This window comes from Cervus elaphus, chromosome 23 (genome assembly GCF_910594005.1).
Source record: "Cervus elaphus chromosome 23, mCerEla1.1, whole genome shotgun sequence".
NCBI lineage: Eukaryota > Metazoa > Chordata > Mammalia > Artiodactyla > Cervidae > Cervus > Cervus elaphus.
The window spans coordinates 67,111,424-67,134,761 of record NC_057837.1 but is presented as its reverse complement, the minus strand read 5'-3'; the positions used below and the strand labels follow the sequence as shown (position 1 = coordinate 67,134,761).

The window sequence follows — 23,338 nt, the reverse complement described above, 5'->3', positions numbered from 1 at the left end:
GCCCCCATTCACCACAACTAGGGAGAGCCCGTGTGCATCAGGGAAGCCAAAAATAAACAAATAAATAAGTGAAAGTGAAAGTCATTCAGCTGTGTCCAACTCTCTGCAACTCCATGGACTGCAGCCTGCCAGGCTCCTCTGTCCATGAATTCTCCAGACAAGAATACTGGAGTGAGTAGCCGTTCCCTCCTCCAGGGGATCTTCCCAAACCAGGGATCAAACCCAGGTCTCCTGCATTGCAGGCAGATCCTTTACCGGTTGAGCTACCAGGGAAGCCCAAATAAAAACATAAATAGAAGAATGTGTAAGTGTAGAATAGTGGATAATGCAAGGTAGCAATTTACATCATATGTACTTCTCATTTAAATTTCAAAAACTGAAGAATAGTTGATTCACACTGTTGTGTTAGTTTCTTTTATACAGCATAGTGATTCACTTATACAAATACATTTTTTCATATTCTTTTCCATTACAGTTTACTATGCTATATAGTAGGACCTTGTTCTTTATCTATTTTATATATAGTAGCTTGTATCCACTAATTCCAAACTCCTAATTTATCTCTTACCCTCCCCTTTCACCCCTGGTAATCACATGTTTGTTTTCTATGTCTGTGAATCTGTTTCTGTTTTGTAAATTAGTTCATTTGTGTCATATTTTAGATTCCACATTTAAGTGATATAAACTGTATATCCATGATAAACACTTCTTACCATACCACTCCCACATATGTCAACCCAATGTAATCCTACAGGGTTAGCAGGCATATTATATCATCCTCATTTTTACAGATGGGGAGCTGAGGCACCAAGAAGTTAATGAACTTCCCCTGGTTGCTTAGCTAGTAGGCAGCAGAGCTGAGAGGAGGAATCCTGGATAACTAACTTCAAAGACTATGCTTCTCACCTCTCAGTAAATGTCAGCTGGGTATGGAGTTACTGCTCTACCAAGTGATGGGGGAAAAGGTCCAGACAAGGATCAGAGACGGCTCCCCAAGAAGGTCTCACAGGAACCCAAACCTGAAGGGTGTAGGAGTTAGTTAGGGGAAGAATGTTCTAGACAGAAGGAACCACATATGCCAAGGTGGAAAGGTAAGAGAATGCAGGGCGTGGGGCGGAAGCCAGAGAGCTGGAGGCGGCTGCAGCGTGAACTGATACCCGGTAGTGGGAAGCTGAGAATGGGGCTCAGGAGGCCACAGAGCATCCCTGGTGTCTGGACATGAACCTGCAGGCAATGCAGGGCTAGACAAAGAAAGTCAGTGAGTTCCTCAGCGCTGCCTTACTCCAGGAATGACTCACATCACCCTGGCAGGTGGAGGAGGTTGACTCAACCCCTGCTGCAAGCTCAAGGGAGCGGGGGAGCTGCCACCCCACATGCCACCCCACACTCCCATCCCACTGGGAGCTAATGCCCCAACAGCCGCCCCACCGGCAGCCCCACCAGCACACAGAAGCTATCCCAGTCAGCTGGGAGCACTGGGCTCGGATGTGCTGCCAGAAAGTTGAGCACAGTCTGGTGAGAATGCCTGCTAGCAGCTTCCACACCCCACTTAAAACCCAGACACCTGTGGTCCCCAGGGACACCTCTCAATGCACCCCAAAAGCGAGGCCACAGGGCACAGTACTCTGGCCCTACACCCTCACTTGGCTCTGCCCAGAGCCAGGGGACCAGCCTGGGGCGGGGGGGAGGATCTAGCACTCTTCTCATTCAAATTTAATATCCAGATAAACATTTGCATGTGTGCACAAAACATTCACTGTGGCAAAAGTAAAACTACTGAAAAAAACTTATGTGCCAACAAAAAGAAACTAGCTAAAAATACTGGTAAATCCATACCGCGGAATACTATGAAGCAGTTAAAAAGAATGCAGATATATTACTCCATTGTACTGGCATGAAAACAACTCCAAGATATGTTACTGAGTGGGAAAAAAAAAAAAAAAACCCTAGAGAATAATGTATCTAGTGTGTACCAGTTACATAAAAAACAAAAGTAAGTTGACTAGTTCTATAGTTCATCAAGTTTACAAACACATAGGTAAATGAGAAAAATGCCTGGAAGGAAATACATCAATCGTGGAAGGAAATACATCAATTGTGGAAGGAAGAAAAGGAGGGAGGGAGGAAGGAAAGGACTTTTATATCTCTATGTTGTTTGATTTTTACAAGAAGCATGAATTTGTGTTCTTAAAAACACTAAAGTCTGTTTAACACACACACACACACACAGTGGGGAAAATGTGTTAAAATGATCACCCTACTGGTTCAGGGTTCAGGGTCCCTTTTCAAAGAGCTGTAACATCTGGGATCTTGTCTAATTCTTGCTACACTCCCTTGAGGGCAAGTACTCAAAACCCCTTTTATAGATTAAGAAACTGAACCCAGGGAGGTGAAACAAGCTCTTCAAGGTCACATACAGGACCGAAGGACAGAGGGGCCTCTGAACCTTGGACCCAAGGCCAGCTCTCTTTCTAACCTGTAGGGGTGGGCGTACACCAGGGTGGGGTGGGAAACGGTGCTTGGACGCTGGCAGCAGCCCATTGTCAGCTCACAGAACCTCTGAAAAGCCCCTTCCGCGAAGGGAAACGGGGCTCAGGGGAGAAGGCAATGGAAGACAAGTGTGAAAGGAGGGCTGATGCACTGCCGCCCACGACAAAATCACACATCATGACGTACCGCCCACTGAGTGGGAGGGACCTGACGAGTCACCCGGTAAATGACACGTAGGAAGGAGCCCCGCAGGGTGGCGTCCCCCAAGCCTGAGACTTCAGGCCTCTCGCACGGGGGCTGCTCACCCCAGGTTCTGGCTGCACTGTTTACAGCTGAGGGGTTCTGGGGACGCCTCTCTGCGCAGTCCCAGGGTGCTCTATAACCAGGCCAGAAAGGGATCTGTGCTTCTCAGAGGGTTCTAGAACCTAAGGAGCAACGAACATAAGCCCTAATACCCACCAGTGTGGTAAGTGCCTCCACCCCTCCGCTCTTTCATTGGCTGCTTTAGCACCAAGTGTCTGGAGGATGTGGGAAGGCAGGAGACCAGAGGGACCCAAGAAACACGGCTGGGTCCCTCCAATGACAGGCAGAAGGGATTCACATACAGGGAGGCACCAGCACCTACCAAAGGCAACACAGGATGCGTGGACACATCTCAGCTGCAGAGAGCAGGCGTGAGCTCTCAGAGGATGCTCAGAGAAGAGGGCCTCGGCCAAACCACAGATGCTCTGTTCACTCTTACAATGGGGAGCAAACCCACAAGGTTTGATCATCCAGGGACAAGAGCCTGGATCCTGGGAGGTCTGATCCCAGCTCTCCTCCCTTGCTCAAGTTTCTGAACCTCACTGGTCTCAGTTTCCCCATCGGTAAAATGGGTATTATTATACCTGCCTCTTGGGTATTATGATATCTGGATCATAGGATATATAATAACAATAACATAATTAAATAAAACATAACAAGTACAGGGTATCCATAAAATCTGGAAACAGATTATATGAATATATGTATGTGTTCATATTTATTTATTCATCTGCTTTACAGACTGGAAATGTCCCAGACAACACTGTGTACATCTGTCTGTTTCTAGACTTTCTGGACACTATATAAATATACTTTTATATAATCATAATTTTATATAAATGTATATAATAAAACATAGTAATAATATAATAAAATAAAGCATACTAATCACTCACACAGTATGAGGGACCATGTCAAGAACTTACAGGTATTCTCTGCTTTAATGCTCAGAGCAAGCCCTGGAGGTGGGTGCTATTATTAGCCCCATTTTACAGAGGCAGACACTAAGGTACAAGGAGCTGAAGAGACTTGCCTACTTGCCAGGGTCACCCAGGGAATAACTGACAAAACCAGTTTGAGACCCAGGTCATCTAACCTCAGAGTCTACTCATGCTGTTTTCCACCTGTCTAACCCATCTACCTCTGCGGTGAAGACCCAGTAAAAGGGACCAGTTCCGGGGCACAGAGGAGGGGCTTAGGAAATGGAGGGTCCTCTGAGTACTGAGCTCCTAGAGGGGAGAAACCAAATCCAATGGGTTCACCACTGTATCTGGAATTGTAATATACAAGACGCAGGTTGGCAGTCAATATTAGTGGGAGGGAAGGAAAGTAAGTCTATATTAGCCAAAGGCTGGCATTCTTGTCTTAAAAAAAAAAAAGTCTCAGATTCCAGCACCTTTCCTACCATCCACCTCCTAAGATGCCTGGGGCTGCCCAAAGGTGGGCGAGGAGGGCCAGACCCACCCTGCTCTCCCCTCCACGGCACAGAACCCAGAATCCAAGAGGCCCAGGCAGCCACCCACCAACCAGGCCCAGGAGTGGCCTACCTTCCTCAGCGTCGTTCCTAAGCGAGGCCTCCAGAAGGGCCACGCTGGCCTCGAAGGACACCTTCTTTCGCCGGCCGCCCGTGCTGCGCTTCCGCTCATGCTTGCGCTTGCGATGCTGGAGGTCCTGCTCATACTGCGCCCACTTCTTCAGCTGCTGGGCCCGGCGCTTCTGGGCGGCGCGCAACCGCTCCAACGTGGGCACCTTCTCCAGCAGCTGCAGTTCAGTCAGCAGGTCCACGTGGCTGGCCATGGCCTCCGCGCCTCCCTGCGCCCTGGCTGGGGGCTAGCGCGGCGTGCCGGGGGCCGGGGCAGCATGCGGGCTCCTACGGGGCTGGGGCGGCATGCTGGGGCCTGTGGCGGGGAGCGGGAGAGACACAGATGGACATGCGTCACAGCTCAGAACTCCGATCTGATGAGGTCACCCAGTCCCACCTTCCAAACGCTTTGCCCCCCTATTTTATTGTCTTCCTTCCTTCTTTTATTTCTTTTTAATTGAGATATAATTGACCTATAACTGTGTAAATTTCAACTGTACAACCATGTTGATTTGACATACTTATATATTGCAATATGATTACCACTGTTAGTTAACACCTCCATCACAGTCATACAATAATCCTTACTTTTGGTGGTCATATTATAATTTCATATAAGGTTGTTCTATTGTTATAACACATACAGGAGTTTATTGTTATAACATGGAAGGGGTTTATTGTTATTTTTAAAGGAGCAAGTACTGTATTTTAAATGTCTCTGTATTAATTTATAACTTAGTAAATATTGACAGATATAACCTACAGAAACATAAGCTCTTTGGGAACCTTATTCTGAAGAGTCCAGTGGTTAAGAATCCACCTTCCAATGCAGGGTACGCAGGTTTGATCCCTGGTTGGAGGACTAAGATCCCGCATGCCACAGGGCAACTAAGCCTACGTGAGGCAACTGAAGAGAAGCTCAAGTGTGGCGATGAAGATCACCCATGCTGTGACTAAGACCTGATGCTCCCCAGTAGTGCTTTTGGTAAGGAACCTGCCTGCCAAAGCAGGAGATCTAAGAGATGCAGGTTCAAGCCCTGGGTCGGGAAGATCCCCTGGAGGAGGGCATGGCAACCCACTCCAGTATTCTTGCCTGGAGAATCCCACGGACAGATGAGCCTGGCGGGCTACAGTCCGCTGGGCCACAAAGAGTTGGACATGACTGAACGACAACAACCCCCACTTTATGGATGTGGCCCAGTTTGCTTATTCATTCATTCATTGAAGAACGTCTAAGTTGTCTCCAGCCCGGGGCTAATACATTCACGCACAGGTTTTTGTGTGAACATGAGTTTTCATTTCTCTGGAGTAAATGCCCAAGAGTACAGTTGCTGGGTTGTACAGTAATTACATGTTTAGTTTTATAAGAAACTGTCAAACTGCTTTCCAGAGTGGCTGTACCATTTTTCATTCCCTCCAGCCATCTATGAGTGATCCAGTTTCTCTGCCAGAACTTGGCATGCTCGGTTTTTCAGCCACTTAGATAGATACTCCTTTTTAAAAGTAAGGAGCTCAGATGAGTTGAATTCACAACCATGCTGTATCATCATGATGGCAGGAACTCACTAGGAGCTAACGGACCACCTATTTACTTTTCCCCACTTCCTCAAGGAATCAAACAATGAAACCTGCCCTGTGATGAGTCCTGGTTCAGAGACGGATCAAGAATCAGCTCTGCCTTCTAAGAAACACCACGTCTACTGGTCTGTCATGGTGTCATCTACCTGTAAATTAACCTGATCCTTCTGATGACCTAATGAGACCAGGTACTATTCTGATCCCCATTTCAGATAAGGAAATTGAGGCACAGAGAAACTAATTACCCTACCGAATACCACACAGCTAGAAAATGGATGAGCTCTGGAGAAGGAAATGGCAACCCACTCCAGTATTCTTGCCTGGAGAATCCCATGGACAGAGGAGCATGGCAGGCTACAGTCCATGGGGTTGCAAGAGTCAGACATGACTTATCGACTAAACCACCGGAGAAAGACTACCCTCAATTTGGCAGCAAGTGACAACTGTCCTTAAGATTTCTTTTTTTTTCCCTGATAGAAAAAGAAAACACTTGGAAAATGAAAATAATAAATTTTCTATTCAAATGTAAAAAAAAAAAAAGAAAGAAAGAAAATGGATGAGCTGTTCTGGCTGGGGTTATCAGGAAAGGCTCTCCAAAGTAGGAGGCAATTGATTTGAATCTCCAAGGAATGAGTAGGAGTTTACTCGCTGAGGAGGGCAGACACGAGGTGAGAAGGAGCTTCCCCATGTTCAAAGGCATGTAGAGGGGTTGAACACCATGAAGGGAATTCTGGGAGCCAACACACACAAACCTGGCTTGAGGGACTTCCCTGGTGGTCCAGTGGTTAAGAATCCACCTTGCAATGCAGGGGATGTGGGTTCAATCCCTGGTCTAAGAAGTAAGACCCTACATTCTGTGGAGTGACTAAGCCTGTTCAATGCTACTACTGGAGCCTAAGTGCTCCGGATCCCATGTGCTACAACTAGAGAACGCATGCGCAGCAGCAAAAGATCCCACATGATGCGATGAAGATCCTGTGCGCCACAACTAGGACCCGATGCAGCCAAACAAATAAATATTAAAAAATAAAATAAAAACATGGCCAGAAGTGGATGGGGCTGCCCAGCCCAAGGGAATAGAAGTCTTGGAGGAAGCAGTGAGTAACTTGTGGTTCAAGGCCAGATAGCCAGAAAGTCCCCCATGGTCCACATCATGTTTGTTTGCTTGGTTGATTTGGGGTCCACGCTGTATTTTATGGTATTGTCATTCACTGCTAATATTTAAAACTTGAAGACTTGATATCCAAAATCAGATTTTCAGCCTTTCTTAGAACATCTCAGTGGCTGGCCACACCGAGTTCACATGGCAACGATCAGCTGGAACTGAGTAGGACTGCCCTAATTTAGATGGGGCACATCTCATTTTCCATAGTGCCCACTACCTCCCATTACGCCCATCTGACCTTCTTCTCTAAGTGGCATCACTTGCTAGCTCCTATAGGACCTACCTGGTGGCCCGGTGATAAAGAATCTGCCCACTAATGCGGGAGACACAAGGGACATGGGTTCGATCCCTAGGTCAGGAAGATATCCTGGAATAGGAAATTGCAACCCATTCCAATATTCTTGACTGGGAAATACCATGGACAGCAGACTACAGTCCATGGGGTCACAAGAGTTGGACACGACTTAGTGACTAAACCACCACCACCACCACCACCATTAGCTCCTATGATCATTTCAGTTTGCAAGCCCTGCCTTAGGTGAAATATCCACAGGTTCAATATACACAAGAAAGAGAAGACAGTCTGTGAGTCTCCTCAATAAAGACCAGGATCAACGTACAGAGGAGTGGTGGTGTGCACCCAAAAACAGGCACCTGGCCTCCAGAGCTGTCCAACAAGCAACTGAACAAGGGCTTATGCTCCAGTGGCTGTCTCTGGAGGTGGCAAATTCTCCATCACTCACTGGAGAATAAAATTTCCACTGACGTCAGATCAGCCTAAGTATTCTGTACATCTTCTGTCAGCCGTAAGAGTTTGTACACAGATGGTTACCCATTTATTCATTATTGAGTATTCACTGATCACCTACTAATTGGGAAGTGACAAAACATGCAATAAACTGTGGAAAATTCTGAAAGAGATGGGAATACCAGACCACCTGACCTGACTCTTGAGAAACCTGTATGCAAGTCAGGAAGCAACAGTTAGAACTACATGGAACAACAGACTGGTTCCAAATAGGAAAAGGAGTACGTCAAGGCTGTATATTGTCACCCTGCTTATTTAACTTATATGCAGAGTACATCATGAGAAATTCTGGGCTGGAGGAAGCACAAGCTGGAATCAAGATTGCCAGGAGAAATATCAATAACCTCAGATATGCAGATGACACCACCCTTATGGCAGAAAGTAAAGATGAACTAAAGAGCCTCTTGATGAAAGTGAAAGAGGAGAGTGAAAAAGTTATGGGGAAATAGTGGAAACAGTGGCTGACTTTATTTTTCTGGGCTCCAAAATCACTGCGGATGGTGACTGCAGCCATGAAATTAAAAGACGCTTACTCCTTGGAAGGAAAGTTATGACCAACCTAGACAGCATATTAAAAAGCAGAGACATTACTTTGTCCACAAAGGTCCATCTAGTCAAGGCTATGGTTTTTCCAGTGGTCATGTATGGATGTGTGAGTTGGACTATAAAGAAAGCTGAGCGCCGAAGAATTGATGTTTTTGAATTGTGGTGTTGGAGAAGACTCTTGAGAGTCCCTTGGACCGCAAGGAGATCCAACCAGGCCATCCTGAAGGACATCAGTCCTAGGTGTTCATTGGAAGGACTGATGTTGATGTTGAAACCTCAATACTTTGGCCACCTGATGCGAAGAGCTGACTCATTTAAAAAGACCCTGATGCTGGGAAAGATTGAGGATAGGAGGAGAAGGGGACAACAGAGGATGAGATGGTTGGATGGCATCACCAACTCAATGGACATGGGTTTGGGTGGACTCCAGGAGTTGGTGATGGACAGGGAGGCCTGGCATCCTGTGGTTCATGGGGTTGCAAAGAGTCAGACACGACTGAGTGACCAAACTGAACTGAAAAACATGCTAAGACTGAAGATAGGAATAGTCACATCAATCACTCTATTAAAGCCTTTAATCCTTTTCTAAGAACCTCCCCAGCCATTGTCCCAGCCAGGTGTTTCCCTAAGTATAGAAAGAGAACCCATTCCAAGGGAATTTACAAGAAAGTTCAGGACAAGACTTAATAAAACATGGACTCAAAGACAGCAAGTTACCTCCTTTTCACTTTTTTTTTTAATAATCTATCAATTTTTTCTTCAGAAGAAAGTTATCAGTTGGGTGCTAATAGATCTTTAACATTTTTATAACCATTGCAATTTCCCTTATAAACAAAAAGAAAGTCAGCCTCGGGCTTATAGCCTTGGACAAGTGATAGTATTTACAACAGAATGTAATGACAATGATTTTTTTCCCCTGCGGATCTGGTTTCACAGTTACTGTTTATTTATGGTGGTGATGTAAAATTTCCTTTTTAAATAAATCTTCTTTATTTCCCTTGGAAATCCTGCAAGGTAGTAGCAAAGAAAAATTAAAGAATGATGGCATTTAATGCTGGCAAAAATTGTGATTGATGTTTGGGAATCCCTCACCTGGCCACTGATCCTCAATGACAACAATCTGACAAAAGAAGCCCTCTTAAGAGCTCATTATTTCAGCTGACAAATATTCATTGAACATCTGTCACGTGCCAGACAGCTAGGGATACAGCAAGGGAAAAAACAGGGGCGGTCCCTGCCCACTGGATGGATGACAAAACAGATGTACAAGGGAGTGGAGGACACATTCACAGAATACAAAGACTGAGCAGTAACTTGAATCCTGATCCCAACTCCCAGTATAGTGCTCCTTCCTTGAGCCCCAGGGTGGCGCACCCCTTGCAGACAGGAGACACTCACTGCTGTGCCTTCCCTGGCTGGGACAGTCTGCTTGAGTAAAGGAATTAAGGGCAGTTGCCCAGCCCCCTGGAGAAAGCTGAGGACAGTGCCTCCCAAGGGCCGAGAAAGGGGGCCAGGGCACATTTCTCTGACTTTGCTCTGTCAGCCCCCAGCTGGCTCGCCCCTCTGGGTTCCCTGGAGCTGGGGCTCCAGGACAGCTCCCTCTTGACTGCTGGTTTTCAGGTGACCTAGTTTCCCCCAATAGACCCACACACCTCCTCCCACCCCCGTCCAAGAAAACCCTGCTTGGTCTAATTAAAGAATTGCCATCAGGGCTGCTAACACAGGAGCCAGGCAGCCCCCAAGGCAGGCGCTGGTCTGGGCGCTGGGGCAGCCCGCAGAAGTACTGGCTCCTATGAGCTGTGGACTGGCCCCCTTGTGTGACCCAGTGTATCTGCCCATATTTCCAAAGATAGCCCTGGTTGGTGATGGGGACACAGCCCAAACTGCCAGGACGCAGAAGTAATGGCCTCAACTCTTTCTCTAAGAGTAGGGGAGTTCTTATTTAATTTTCAGCTGCAATTCCCAGCATGCAGGATTTTAGTTCCCCTACCAGGGATCAAACCTGGGTCCCCAGCAGCGGAAGCATGGAGCCCTAATCACTGGACTGCCAGGGAATTCCAGCAATTCTCAACACTTAAAGGGGATCCTCGAGGAGGAGCTCATTTGAAGGAAAACCAGCTCCATGGAGACACTGAGCCCAGAGTGTTGCGGGAGCACCCAGATGGACCATCTTGCAGAGAACGGGGCACATGGGGGACGCAAGACAACCAAATGCGCTGGAGAGGCGGGTAGGGAAAGGGGTCCGCAGAGGCCAGGTCGGGTGCGGTCATCCAGGAAGTGTGTGCGCTTTGAGAAGAGAAATCAGAAGCAAGGGGGAAACAGGGTAGGGTACTTAATTATTCCAACCAATAGCTGTGTGAGGTCTGGGTGGATGAGCCAAAACAGCCCTGGTATGGGCAGTCCCAGGTCTGAGGGCAAGGCCGTTCACTCTCAGTGAGGCCAGAGCAGACAACTAGAATGAGCCTCGATTCAGCCTCCAGTTGCTGTCTGACAAAGCTGAACTTAATACCTGTTGGTAAACAGCAATGTAGAGAAGCAAGGGCTGCGCTCCAGAGAGCTGAGCCTTGGGGGCAAATGCGAGGAAGCCTGTAGGGGAATTGCGGGCCAGGTGGGGGTGCATGACAGAGCCCCTCCCCTCCTCCAAAGTGAAAAGAAGGCTATTACAGAAATGCTGTTTGGGGGATGATACGTCTCTGAAAAAACAAGAGGAAGAAAGCCATGAGCCCATCGAAAGACTCGGTTCGGTAGTGGTTTCTGTAGTTCCCCCAGTATCACTCCGTGCTGGGCCCTGATTGGCCACAGCCCAAGAGCGATGGTTTAAGCCCAGCCAGAGTGATTGGCCAGGGGTAGGCACATGACCTAAGCTGGACCAATCAGAAGCTCTCTCTTCTCACTGCCCATGAACTGGAAACGTGAACCCCAGTTGTGTTGTAAGTCATCTCGCCCCTGGCCGTGCCATTCACCGGCCTTTGGATAAAGCCAATACTTGGGGGAGTCAGAGGAGAGAAACAGAGTCCTTTAATTTAGGGACCTCTGGACTTTATCCCTGTTATTATTTAAGCCAATTGAATTGAATTTTGATACTTGTAGCCAAAAAGTACCCTAACAGATACTAATGCTACTTTTAGGGATACACGAATGGGAGCCCCAGGAGGCGATGTTGCCTGAAGCAGGACGAGTGGTCTCTTGCTGGGCTGTATCACCAGACACCTCCACTTCCCCTTAAAGGGCCATTTATGGTCTTCTGGCCCAAGATGAGGGCTGGCCTTGAAGAAGGGCTGGGGAAGGTCAACACCAAATTCCCACAGCAATCCACCCCCTGAGGTGGGACCCAGGCTTTGTGACGCCTCCAGCCCAGGGTAGCGGCTGCCTGACACATCTTTGGACCCGAGCCTAGTGCCTTGAGAAAAACAACACGAAGGAAGGTGAATTCAAATTGAAGAGACTTTAAAACATGAGTCAGACGGTGTCTCAAAGTTCACGCTGTTAGAAGAAAACGTTAATTTTTTTTTTCCTTGTTCTTCAGCTATTCTTCTCCACACAATATTGGCAGCACCCTGGAGGAAGGCCGTGAGTGCTTGCGCCTCGGGCTTCCTGTAGCACTGAGCACGAGGGGAAAAGGAAAACAAAACACTGCAAAGGCTTTCCCTCCTCCGAGCTCACTTGGGACCCACTTTCGCTCCTAAAGGATACACACCCCCGCCCTCCCACAACACACTTCTTTGAATAATACCGTCATTTCCTCTTTCCTGCCCACCCCCACCCCCACCCCACCCCCCCAGTATAAAGATGCTTTACGCATGAGCAAACAGACTTATGGGGCCCTTGGTGCTCCAAATATCTGAATTAGAAATTACTAGCCTTAAAAAAAAAAAAAGAAAGAAATTACTAGCCTTGTCCTCCCCTCTCATGGGATTTTGTAAACTCTCTGTTCTACTCCTGCTGTCATGAACCTTCTAGATTTCAGACACAGTCATCCTAGACAGACATTCTGATTTAAAAATCTGTTGTAGGACTCGGGTCTCCAAGGATCTGTTCCTTAACTCTGCCTCTCCTAGCTGTGCTCCTTCATTCAGACCTCTGAGTGGTGGTCCTGGGCTTGGCCTTCTATCTGTCACTGTACTCTGAAGTCCATTTACTACAACCAGATTTGGCAAGACCTTGGAGGAGGAGTGGTGGGATGGCATCACCATCTCAATGGACATGAGTTTCAGTAAACTCCAGGAGTTGGTGATGGACAGGGAGGCCTGGAGTGCTGCAGTCCATGGGATCACAAAGAGTCGGACATGACTGAGCGACTGAACTGAACTGGAGGAGAGGGCAAGATGGCAGGACTCAAAAACCACAAGTTCAGCAAGAACAGAGTGCTGGATCAACTAAAGCACCTTGAGCTTTCAGGAAGAGAATCATGTCCAGCATTGAGATAATAGCCCAGATGACCTCTATCTGAATTGGCTGGACCACACTGGGAGTATAGGACCAGCCTTAATAAAAGCCATGAGTGAAAGGATTAGCATTGTTCTCTAGACAGCAGAGTTGTGATCATAGGCAAAGTGAAGAAGGATCACCCTGGAACTTCGCTAAAAGTCTAGTGGTTAAGACTCCATGCTTCTACTGCAGGAGGTACAGGTTCAATCCCTGGTTGGGGACCTAGAGATCCCATATGGGGAGTGACACAGCAAAAAGAAGAAGAAGAAGTAGGATCAGCCTGGAATGAGGAAAAACTGTCTCAACACCAGCAATTCAACAAAGTCCAGCCATGGTGTGATGCTGGGGTCCCTGCCACCAAGAACTCCAGTGGCCACTCATGAGGCTGCTGGGAGAAGGTCCATATTGGGTTGGAGGAGGGACTGGTCCAGTGAGCCCCACTCCCAGCCTGGCACAGAGATCATCTCTGTTAGGAGGAAGACTCTATCATGTATATTTGCTGCCCAGCATTTGGTACCCACGAGCCTAGCCTGGAAGAACCATTCCAAATAGATATTGATCGGTGATATTTTAGATTCTTTCTACCTGTGAAGGTGAGACAGATGTCTCAGACTCAGCTCCAGGAAAACTTCAAAGGAAGCCACAGCTCAAATGGGCAAAGGAAAACCTGTGAACACACCCATCTTCCATGCCGAGCTTCTCCCCATGAATCTGAACCCACAGAGAGGCCCACATACGTATGGGTAAGAATGCCAGTGTGGGGGAGGCTGCAGGGGACAGAACAAAGGTGCCAAAGATGGGGCACATGCAAAGCTGACATGATGTCTACGAACACATTAGTCAGTCACAGTCACGGTGCTAAACCAGCCAGTCTTCTAAAGAAGCTTATGTAATAGCTAAGCACGGGGAAACAGGAGTCAAATTACACATACTGCTCCTCCAGGCTTGGGGGAGTGTGGTCCACCCCCTCCCTTGCAGAGAGATAAAAACTCCCTTTGCAGCTAGAAGGATCATTTTCCAAAGGAGGCCACCTGTGGCCACAGAATGCCCTCCTGGGTTACACACTTATTGAACAGGGGAGGGCTATTCACACTGGTTAAGCCTTGAGGGGCCTCTGCCTCCCTCTCAGCATGACATCCTTGGCCAGGCTTTCCTCTGTTGTGCCAGCTCTTAGGTTGGTAGTGGCTTCTTGGAGCACTTTGAGGGCAGAGGGTATGAGGCCACGTGTGATGACAGGAGGAATGAATGTGGTGATCGATTAGTAATGTCTGCCACAGATAAAGGAGTGGCTGCGTGGGTACTGAGCAGGCAGCTCTGTTTTACATTACACTTGCCTACTTGGATTTCAACACTTGCCTTCGCCCCACTGTTCAAAATCCTCTAGTCTTAAACACAAACATCTAGAGAGTTATCAGATTAAGTAGAAGGGCTCCTCAATATCAGTATATCATTCAACCAAGAACAAAAAATCACGATGGCCTCAAAGGTAGGCAAGAGTCAAGAATAGCTTAGGTTCTAATAAGAATTTCTCCAATACCTTGTGCTATGGGGTAAAATGAAGACCTGTCCTCTATGACTGCATCCCTTAAATTGAATGGATCCTAGTTCTAGGAAGCAGTACGCTGAGCCAACTCAAGCTAAGGATGGCAGCCCCTTTGGAACTGCTACCTCTCCCAATCCTATCCCAGAGATGAGCATCCCATCCTGTAACTGGATGGGGTCCACTCTTGAAGAGGGTGGGGCAGGGAGCATCATCAGCCAGGGATCACTCTCCTCCATCCTAAGCATCTTGGGTTTCACACCATTACCACCATAAAGGAGGAAGAGGGCTGTGGTCTGCTTCCTAACAAGGTCCCTTTCTCCTCTTCAGAAACCTCAAAGATATCCCTAGCAAGCTGTCACCTTCCCTTTAGTCAATTAGAAAACAGCTGGGATGGGAATTTTTTAAAGTTTTTCATATTGTTTGCTCACGGAGGTTTGGAGAATAATTCCAAGGAAACAAGGACAATAAAAAACAGAGAGTTGGACTCAAAGGAGAAAGTCGTACCCTGGAGGAAGAAACAATGAGAAGGAAAAGGACTAGAGCCATGCGGACAATGGACACCAATTAACTGCACAGTAAGTGGGGGAAGTGGGGTTCAAACCCAGGCCTGTCTGATTCTACTCCTACATACATAAAAGAACAAGGAAGGACTTCCTCTGTGGCCCAGTGGTTAAGAATCTGCCTTCCAGTGCAGGGGACGTGGGTTTGATCCCTGGTCAGGGAACTAAGATCCCACATGCCACAGGGCAACTAAGCCTGCAAGCCACAGCCAGTGAGCTCATGCCCTCTAGGGCCCTTGAGCCACAACTGGAGAAAGTCTGTGCGCCACAACAAAGACCCAGTGCGGCCAAAAACAATCACAGCTGCTTTTAAACAACTTCCTCATGAAATGTAAGAAGATTTCAGGAAATCCAGGGTGTTGATGATTAAGGAGATAAGAGGAAGTTTCAACTAATAAACCAGATAGATCAATTGGTAGTAAAACAAATACTTGCTGCAATCAGTATAGAGTGAAAAAACATATGCTTAATGTAACTAAACATAAGCATCACAGAATGTATAAAATATGTAGATGAAATGAACCCAGAGATAAAGAATGCAGGGTTATAATGGCAGCTTCTGTGCACAACATATTTTTCCATGGGTACAATTCGTTATATGTAACATCTCTTGGAATCACTGCTTTAACTCTGTAATGTAGGTCTTGTTCCCATTTCAAAGGGGAAAAAACTGAGACTCAGGTTAAGGAAACTGTAAGGAGCGCTTTTTCAGTTGTTTATGGCTGGTATCTCTTCTGATTGATCAATCATATGCTATGATGGTTAAGTATTTTTTTTTTTTATCATCTCTCCTGCTTGAAAATAAAAGAGAAAATGTCAGACAGGAAAGATGGCCCACAAAAGCACGACTAAGAGCAAGAAAAGGAGTCCTTGCAGGAAAATAAATGAAATCTACGCAGAGTGAGGATAATTGATTACAGTCATAACTTCCCTTACTGTTGGAGCTGTCATCACCTTTGGAGGCTTAGGCAGGAAATATATGTATCTCATCCTGAATTTCATAAAATCTGCCTTCCAAACCCTGTGAGCTCAGCCCCCTATGACTAGTGTTCCCTTTCTTGGTGAGTACTTTCTCATTTTCACTTCACCCAACAGCTCCCAAACCAGATTCATAACAGCAACTGTCCTCTCTCCTCTGCTCTCTGGGAGATGAAACTGTCAGTAGAATAAATCAGGAAGTTTCCAGACACTCTGCATTTTGGTAAATGAAGTTTCTGTCCAGTATACAGGCTTTGAAGTTTCTCCGTATGGGATTTGTGACCTTCCAGGTCACCATGCAGAGAGAAGCAAGCTGTAGTCGACTGCCTTTACATTACTTTCATTCCTCCCCTCTTTGATCTCCAGCCAAAGTCCCTTCACTTTGATTCCCTCCTCTTGGCTCCTCTTGGGTGTGCAGAACTCCAAGCATATCTCTGCTTCCCCCTCTGACCAGCTTTATTTCCGTTTAAAATTCTCCATAAGCCATAGATTCAATCCCATGAAAGTGATATTACTCCCACAATTGAATGTATCGCCTCGTGTTGAAATCTCAGGTTCACTTTGTTAGCGACTGTGGTCTACTCTCCACTCAGAGCCCTAATATTATTTCAACCCTCTCATCATGTTCTCCAGCAAATTACCAAACTCTCTCTATATAGTTTATGCCTGTCATCAACAAGTAACCAGTCTCAAGATTTTCTTCTAGTAATTTTCTCCTCTAATTCAATTCCACTTTTAATTTAAAGCTGTGTTCATTTAGCCAGTCAACAAACATTTATTGCCATCAACTATGTGCTAGTCAGGAAAGCAAAGGCTCATAACAGTCTCTTAATGAACAAAACTATTGATCAGAAAAGTTCTGCTCTGGTAAGAGCAGAGTAACTCTTATTGGACGCATCCCCTCACATTTAACTACTGTGAACTCTACATACCACACGCACATTACCTATTGGAAGGCACTAGATATTCAGTCCATGGGGTTGCAAAGAGTCAGATATGACTTAGCTACTGAAGGGCAGCAAGATTTATTCAACCACAAGCAGATAGAAACTGAAGGGCAGTCAACACTTGATAGAAATCTGCTCTAGGCAAATTCTGTGTTTTTGTAGCTTTTTACCTGAGGTCAGACCCCACTCAACACTGTACATGGTGGCTACAACTTGGATGAAAACCTTTGCTCTTATCGTTTGAGGAATTAAAGGACAGAGTTCAGGTGACTACAGTTGCAAAGTGAAGAGAAAGCATCCCAGAAAAGAGTCACAGATGGTAGTCCCAAATGCTGAGTATAAATTCTGTCCAAATCTCTCTGAATGATGCATGTGCAGGGCAGGTTCCAAGCCGCCCAACTAGGGCTATAAGAACTGAAGAAAGATTTCAGCTGCTGCCTACCCAGGAGAAATTGAATTTAAAATTTGTTTGGTCAAGTCAACTGATTGATTTTTTAAAAAGTCATCAGTAGGACTTTCTTGGTGGTCCCATGGGTAAGACGCTTCGCTCCCATAGCAGGGGGCTTGGGTTCCATCCCTGGTCGCAGAACTAGATCCTGCATGCATGCCATAACAAAGATCCTGAGAACTGCAACTAAGACCCAGTTCAAACAAAAAATAAAGAAAGAAAGAAAATAAATGAATAGTCCTTACTGTTCTGAGAAATATAATAGAACCTAGGGCCTCAAGTCTGACTCATAATATTCAAGATGTAACCTAAAATTACTAGAAAAAAATTTTTCCAGCAAACAGGAAATGGACTTCCCTGGTGGTCCGGGGTTAAGGCTCTGTGCTTCCACTGTAGGGAGTGCAGGTTTGATCCCTGGTCAGGGAACTAAGATCCCACATGCCTTTGTGCAGTCAGATTTAAAAAAAAAACAAACAGGAAAATATGACTCAAACTTGAAAGGCAATCAATAGAGATCTACCTCGAGATGATCCTTTATTTCCTTTAAGTGTATACAGGAAAATATGCTAGTAATAAATAAGCAAATATGAAATAGCAACTGCAAAACAGAAAATACAAGGAAGGGATGCAAAGCTATTAATCAGATCAGCTAAGTCCACACCAACACCTTCCTCTGCATCCATGAGTCATGCTTTTCATCAGGGCCAGTTATATAGTTCTAATATCAACTTCAATGACTTTTTTTTTTTTTTCCAGAGCACCTTCCAAGCTCCGGGTCTTGGGCTAGCTTTGGAGAGCAAAAATACAACATAAAATCTTAAACCCTAAAAAAAAAAACAAAAAAAAACCCTTAATCCCTGATCCTGAAGAGCAGATATTTTCATCTGACAACATCTGTATAGACTACTCGTCACTTCTCATGCCCTCCCTTCTCATTTAGGCCTTAAATTGGAAGAAGAGATTGAAGTCCTGTCATGGGCTCCTTCCAGCTTCCGGATCACTCCATCAGGAACCACTTACCCACATAAAACACACAGGAATGAGGCACAGGCTGTCAAGTTTAATACACCTCTACATTCTCCTTCCATCACAAAAGCATCCTCCCCTGCTGATTAGACAGATCATGTCTATAAAAAACTCTGGGTATAGACGTCAAAGAGGGGCCATGGGGAGGCACTTGCCATTGTAACATCTCTTTATACAGTTCCATTAATTCATGTTTTGCTTTTTCAAAACCTGTTAGGAAAGAGGTTCTCAAACTTGGCTACATGTTGGAATCACCTGGAAATGTTGGGAAATTATATTAAGATCCAGAGTAAGACTACTATATATCCACCAGAATGGCCTTTTTTTTTTAGATAGAAAATACCAGTCATTGGCAAGAATTCTTATAAACTGAGAGGAAATATAAATTGGTATAGCCACTTAAAAAACTGCTCAAGCAATATCTTCTACAGTCGAACATATGATGCCCTATACTCCAGCAATTTCATTCCTAGGAATATACTCAACAGAAATTTCTGTATACATTCACCAAAACACATTTACAAGAATGTTAACAGCACTATTTGTATAATAATCTCAAAGTACAAACTATTCAAAATGTCCACCAACTTGAGTCTGGAAAAAAATTTATGGTGTACTCACAGTGGAACATAGTCCAGAAGCCCGGATGAGTAATACACAATTACACACCACAATCTGGATCTCTCACACTGTTAACCAAAATAAGCCAAACACAGAAATGCATACTATATGATTCCATTTATGTAAAGTTCAACAACAGGCAAAAAGAATCTATGTTATCATCAATCAAAGTCACAGTTTTGGGATGGGAGTGACTGGGAAGGCACATAAGAAGGGCTTTTAGAGCGCTGATAGTATTCTGGTTTGTTTGTTTTGGCCACACCATGCAGCATGTGGGATCTTAGTTCCCCAACCAGAGATCAAACCTGTGCCCCCTGCAATGGAAACTCAGGGTTTTAACCACTGAACCGGCAGGGAAGTACTAATATAGGGAAGTCCCACACTGAATGGCTTACCTGGGCACGTTCAATCTGTGAAAATTCATTCACTTAGAATATGTGTGTGAGTGAAGTGAAAGTCGCTCAGTCATGTCCAACTCTTTGCGACCCCATGAACTATACAATTCATGGAATTCTCCTGAGTGGGTAGCCGTGCCCTTCACCAGGGATCGAACCCAGGTCTCCCACATTGCAGGTGGATTCTTTACCAGCTGAGCCACAAGGGAAGCCCTGGATGTGTGCACTTTTCAGTATTTGCTTTACCTTAACAGAACATTACAATTTAAAAAATACAGGGTCCCATCTCAAGAGATTCTAATTTACTTGCAGCCAGGCCTTGAAAAAACTTTTTCTCCAAACTTTGAAGTTTTTATTTTGCATCGGGGTACAGCAGATGAACAGTGCCGTGGTAGCTTCAGGTGACCAGCAAAAGGACTCAGCCACACACACACATCAGGCCTTGACATTTTTAAAAAGCTCCCCAGGTGTGTCTAATGTGCATCCAAGAACCACTGTGTTAGAACTTGGCAGCCCTCTTCACCGTTTATTTCTTGGAGCAGAAAGTGCTGCTGGGTCTCCAGAAAGTTTAAAGCAGGGTGGTTTCTGTAGAAGACTAGTAGCTCCAGAGGAGGTTAATAGATATTACATGGAAAAAGAGTTCTGTAGTGAAATAAACAATTTTTAAAATTTTAGTGATTAACTTTCATTGAACACTTAACTACATTCCTAGAGCTAGGCTAAGTGCTTTATCTACATTATCTCATTTAAGACCACAAGTCTGTGAGAGAGGTACTATTAATCCTCATTTTAAAGAAGAGTTAAAAAAATAAAAAAATAAAGAAGAGTTAAACTAAAGCTCAGTGCGGTTAAGTACTTGCCCAAGGTCACACAGCCAGTACGAGACAGGTATGTGCCTGCGTGTGTGCTTGGTCGCTTCAGCTGTGCCAGCTCTTTGTGACCCCATGGACTGTAGCCCGCCGGGCTCCTCTGTCCATGGGATTCTCCAGACAAGAATACTGGAGTGGGCTGCCATTTCTTCCTCTAGGGGATCTTCCCGACCCAGGGACTGAACTCGCATCTCTTACATCTGCTGCATTGACAGGCGGGTTCTTTACCACTAGTGCCATCTGGGAAGCCCGTACAAGGCAGGATTAGGCTTTAAATTCACATTGGCCTTGACACTGAAGCCCGTGCACTGAATCACTGCCCTGATTTGCCTCTCCAGACAGCACTTGTCCGCAGGACTTAATGGAGCTTTCACTTGGCTAATGTGAGCTGTGGGTTGCCAAGACAGGAATGTCGGAGGCAGCATTTCCCCAAGTGATCTCCTTGCCTACTTCTCTTACCTTCCAACCCACAAGCTACACCCCTGGTAGAGTTTTCATTATGCACTGAAGTCTGATCCTGTATTTCCCTTGTAGGGAAGCTTTTTTTTGCCTTTTTTTTTTTTTTTTTGGCCACACTGCATGGCATGCAGGCTCTTCCCAAGCCAGGGATCAAACCCACACCCCTTGCAGTGGAAGCAGGGAGCCTTAACCACTGGACTGTCAAGAAATTCCTGTAGGGAAGCATTTAATGCTTCTGCACTGCCTAAAGAGTCAAGTCTAAACTTCTTAGCCTCACAGTCCAGACCATCGGGTGTCTGGCCTTGACATGCTTAGTTTTATCTCTGGCCATCCTAACCTCCCTTCCCACCCTCAGTCCACTAGACACTCAATTTTCTGGCTACACTTAATAGGTTTGATGGATTCACACCCCTGCAATGGTACCCACCATTAGCTGAAACTCAGCTATGTGTCAGATACTACTCAATTAACTACTTAAATTAACTTTAACTCCCACAGGGAGCCTTTAAGAACAGGTCTTGAGACTTCCCTGGTGGTCCAGTGACTAAGACTCTCTGCACTCCCAATGCGGAGGGCCCTGGGTTCAATCCCTGGTCAGGGAACTAGGTCCCACATGCTGCAACTAGGAGTTTGAGTGCCACAACTAAAGATCCTGTATGCTGAAATGAAGGTCAAAGACCCCACGTGCTGCAACTAAGACCTGGCATAGCCAAATAAATAAGTTTAAAAAAAAATAATAAAATAAAAACAGGTCTCATTATCCCCAGTAGATAGATTAGGAAAAGGGAGGTTCATCTTGACATGCCCCAAGTCACACCTAGTGAGTGGCAGAACTAAGATTTGAACACAGATTTAGATTTCTCTTCTATGAAGCTATGGAGTTTTCACTCCTCCACACTCACCACCTGTCCTTCATTCATACTGTTCTGTGGGGTGGTGATTCCCTTCTTTCTCTCCACCTGGCAAGCTCGTCCTGTTCTTTAAGAGCTAGCCCAAGTGCTGTAATGATAGTATCTATCATCTCTTAAAATGCTTTTCGGGAGCTGCTCCGCACTCACCTTGCCTTGTCTCATCTACACAATATTGTCTCCATGCTCTTTTATTCTGCCTGAATTGCTCTTTATCTGCCTTGTGCCAAATGTGTTTCTCTCTCCTCTGGTTCCAAGGAGTCTGACCACATCTCTACTGTGGCTCTCAACTGTGTGTGCCTGCTAAGTTGCTTCAGTCATGTCCAACTCTTCGCGACCCCATGGACCGCTGGCTCTCAACTAGTAATTGTTCATTTCATATGTGCCTCTTCCGCTGGACTAGATGCTCTCAAAAGACAAGAAATATGTTATTCACCTTTCCATCCCACCCTAGGGCAGGGGTCCCCAACCCCCAGACCCACGGACCAATAGCAGTCTGTGGCCTGTTAGGAACCAGGCCACATAGCTGGAGGTAAGCAGTGGGTGAATGAGGGAAGCTTCTTCATCTGTATTTATGGCCACTCCCCATCGTTTGCATTAAAGTCTGGATCTCAGGAAAACAAGCTCAGGGCTCCCACTGATTCTGCATTATGGTGAGTGTAAAATTATTTCATTGTATATCACATTATATAATCACAATAATAGAAATAAAGTGCACAATAATGTAATGTGCCAAAACCATCCCCCCCAACCCTCCAGCCCATGGAAAAACTGTCTTCCACAAAACTGTCCCCTGGAGTCAAAAAGTTTAGGGACTGCACCCTAGAGTCACCCAGCATGCAGTAGACATTCAATAAATGGGGGAGAGTAGACAGGAGGGTGGGAGATGAAGAGACTAAAATTCACTGACATTATTCCATCAGTTGTATCATAGGGAGTGTTCCTCTGGCTTGGAACCACAGCTCTAGCATCAAACCAGACAAAATAGACCTAGCTGTTGGGGAAAGGTAGGGGCCAGACCCAAGATGTACCTTACCTGGCCCCTGCCTTGCCATCCATAAAAGGATGACTTTGGACTGCCTCTGCTCCACAGTCTCTTTTCAACTCTGCATGCTTTACAGTTGGCTTTATAGATCCCCGCTTAGAAGTTTTTTCTGTAAAATGATGGTGAACTCCACTCCACAGCACTGTTTCAGATATTCTCAACTGCACCTTGCCGTGGCGTGTGTTGTTCTTAAGATCTCCTAATGGATGAAGAGCTATCTGTGACAGGTGGCCCAAAGAAAATGTATAGCTAAGGCGTGGCTCCCCACAGGTGGGAAGATCAGGTGGTCATAGCCCTTTCTAAATGGATCTATTCTCTCCGAGTAGGAGGCCCTTTTATAGGACAGAGACATCTTTGATGCTCACTCATTCACTCAACACCCATTCTGTGCATGCAGTCCACAATGGGTGCATTCCAAGCACACCTCCTTGTAACCCCTGGGGTAACCGCCAACTCATGCCACCCACATCCAACTCCAGTGGGCTCCAAGGCTATGGACTTTTAAAGCCAGCCTTCTGTACCTTTGTTCTCCCTCTTCCTGGACTAACAGACACACTTGCCCAGGTAACAGTGAGCAGTAATCAGCAGCAGCTGCAAACTCAGCTGGGCTTCTGTACAGCCTCCCGCAAACATGAGTAA

At 45.8% G+C, this 23,338-nt stretch overlaps 1 protein-coding gene across 1 annotated transcript in view; it reads right to left on the bottom strand.

Moving 5' to 3' along the window:
* The window catches only part of PPP1R16B (protein phosphatase 1 regulatory subunit 16B), a 109,854-nt gene that overhangs the window by 75,795 nt on the left and 10,721 nt on the right, over window positions 1–23,338 (bottom strand). The window contains exon 2 of the mRNA XM_043883368.1: window positions 4,341–4,691. Coding sequence (XP_043739303.1) covers window positions 4,341–4,590 — 250 coding nt within the window. The 5' untranslated portion in view covers window positions 4,591–4,691. The remainder of the gene's footprint in view (window positions 1–4,340; window positions 4,692–23,338) is intronic.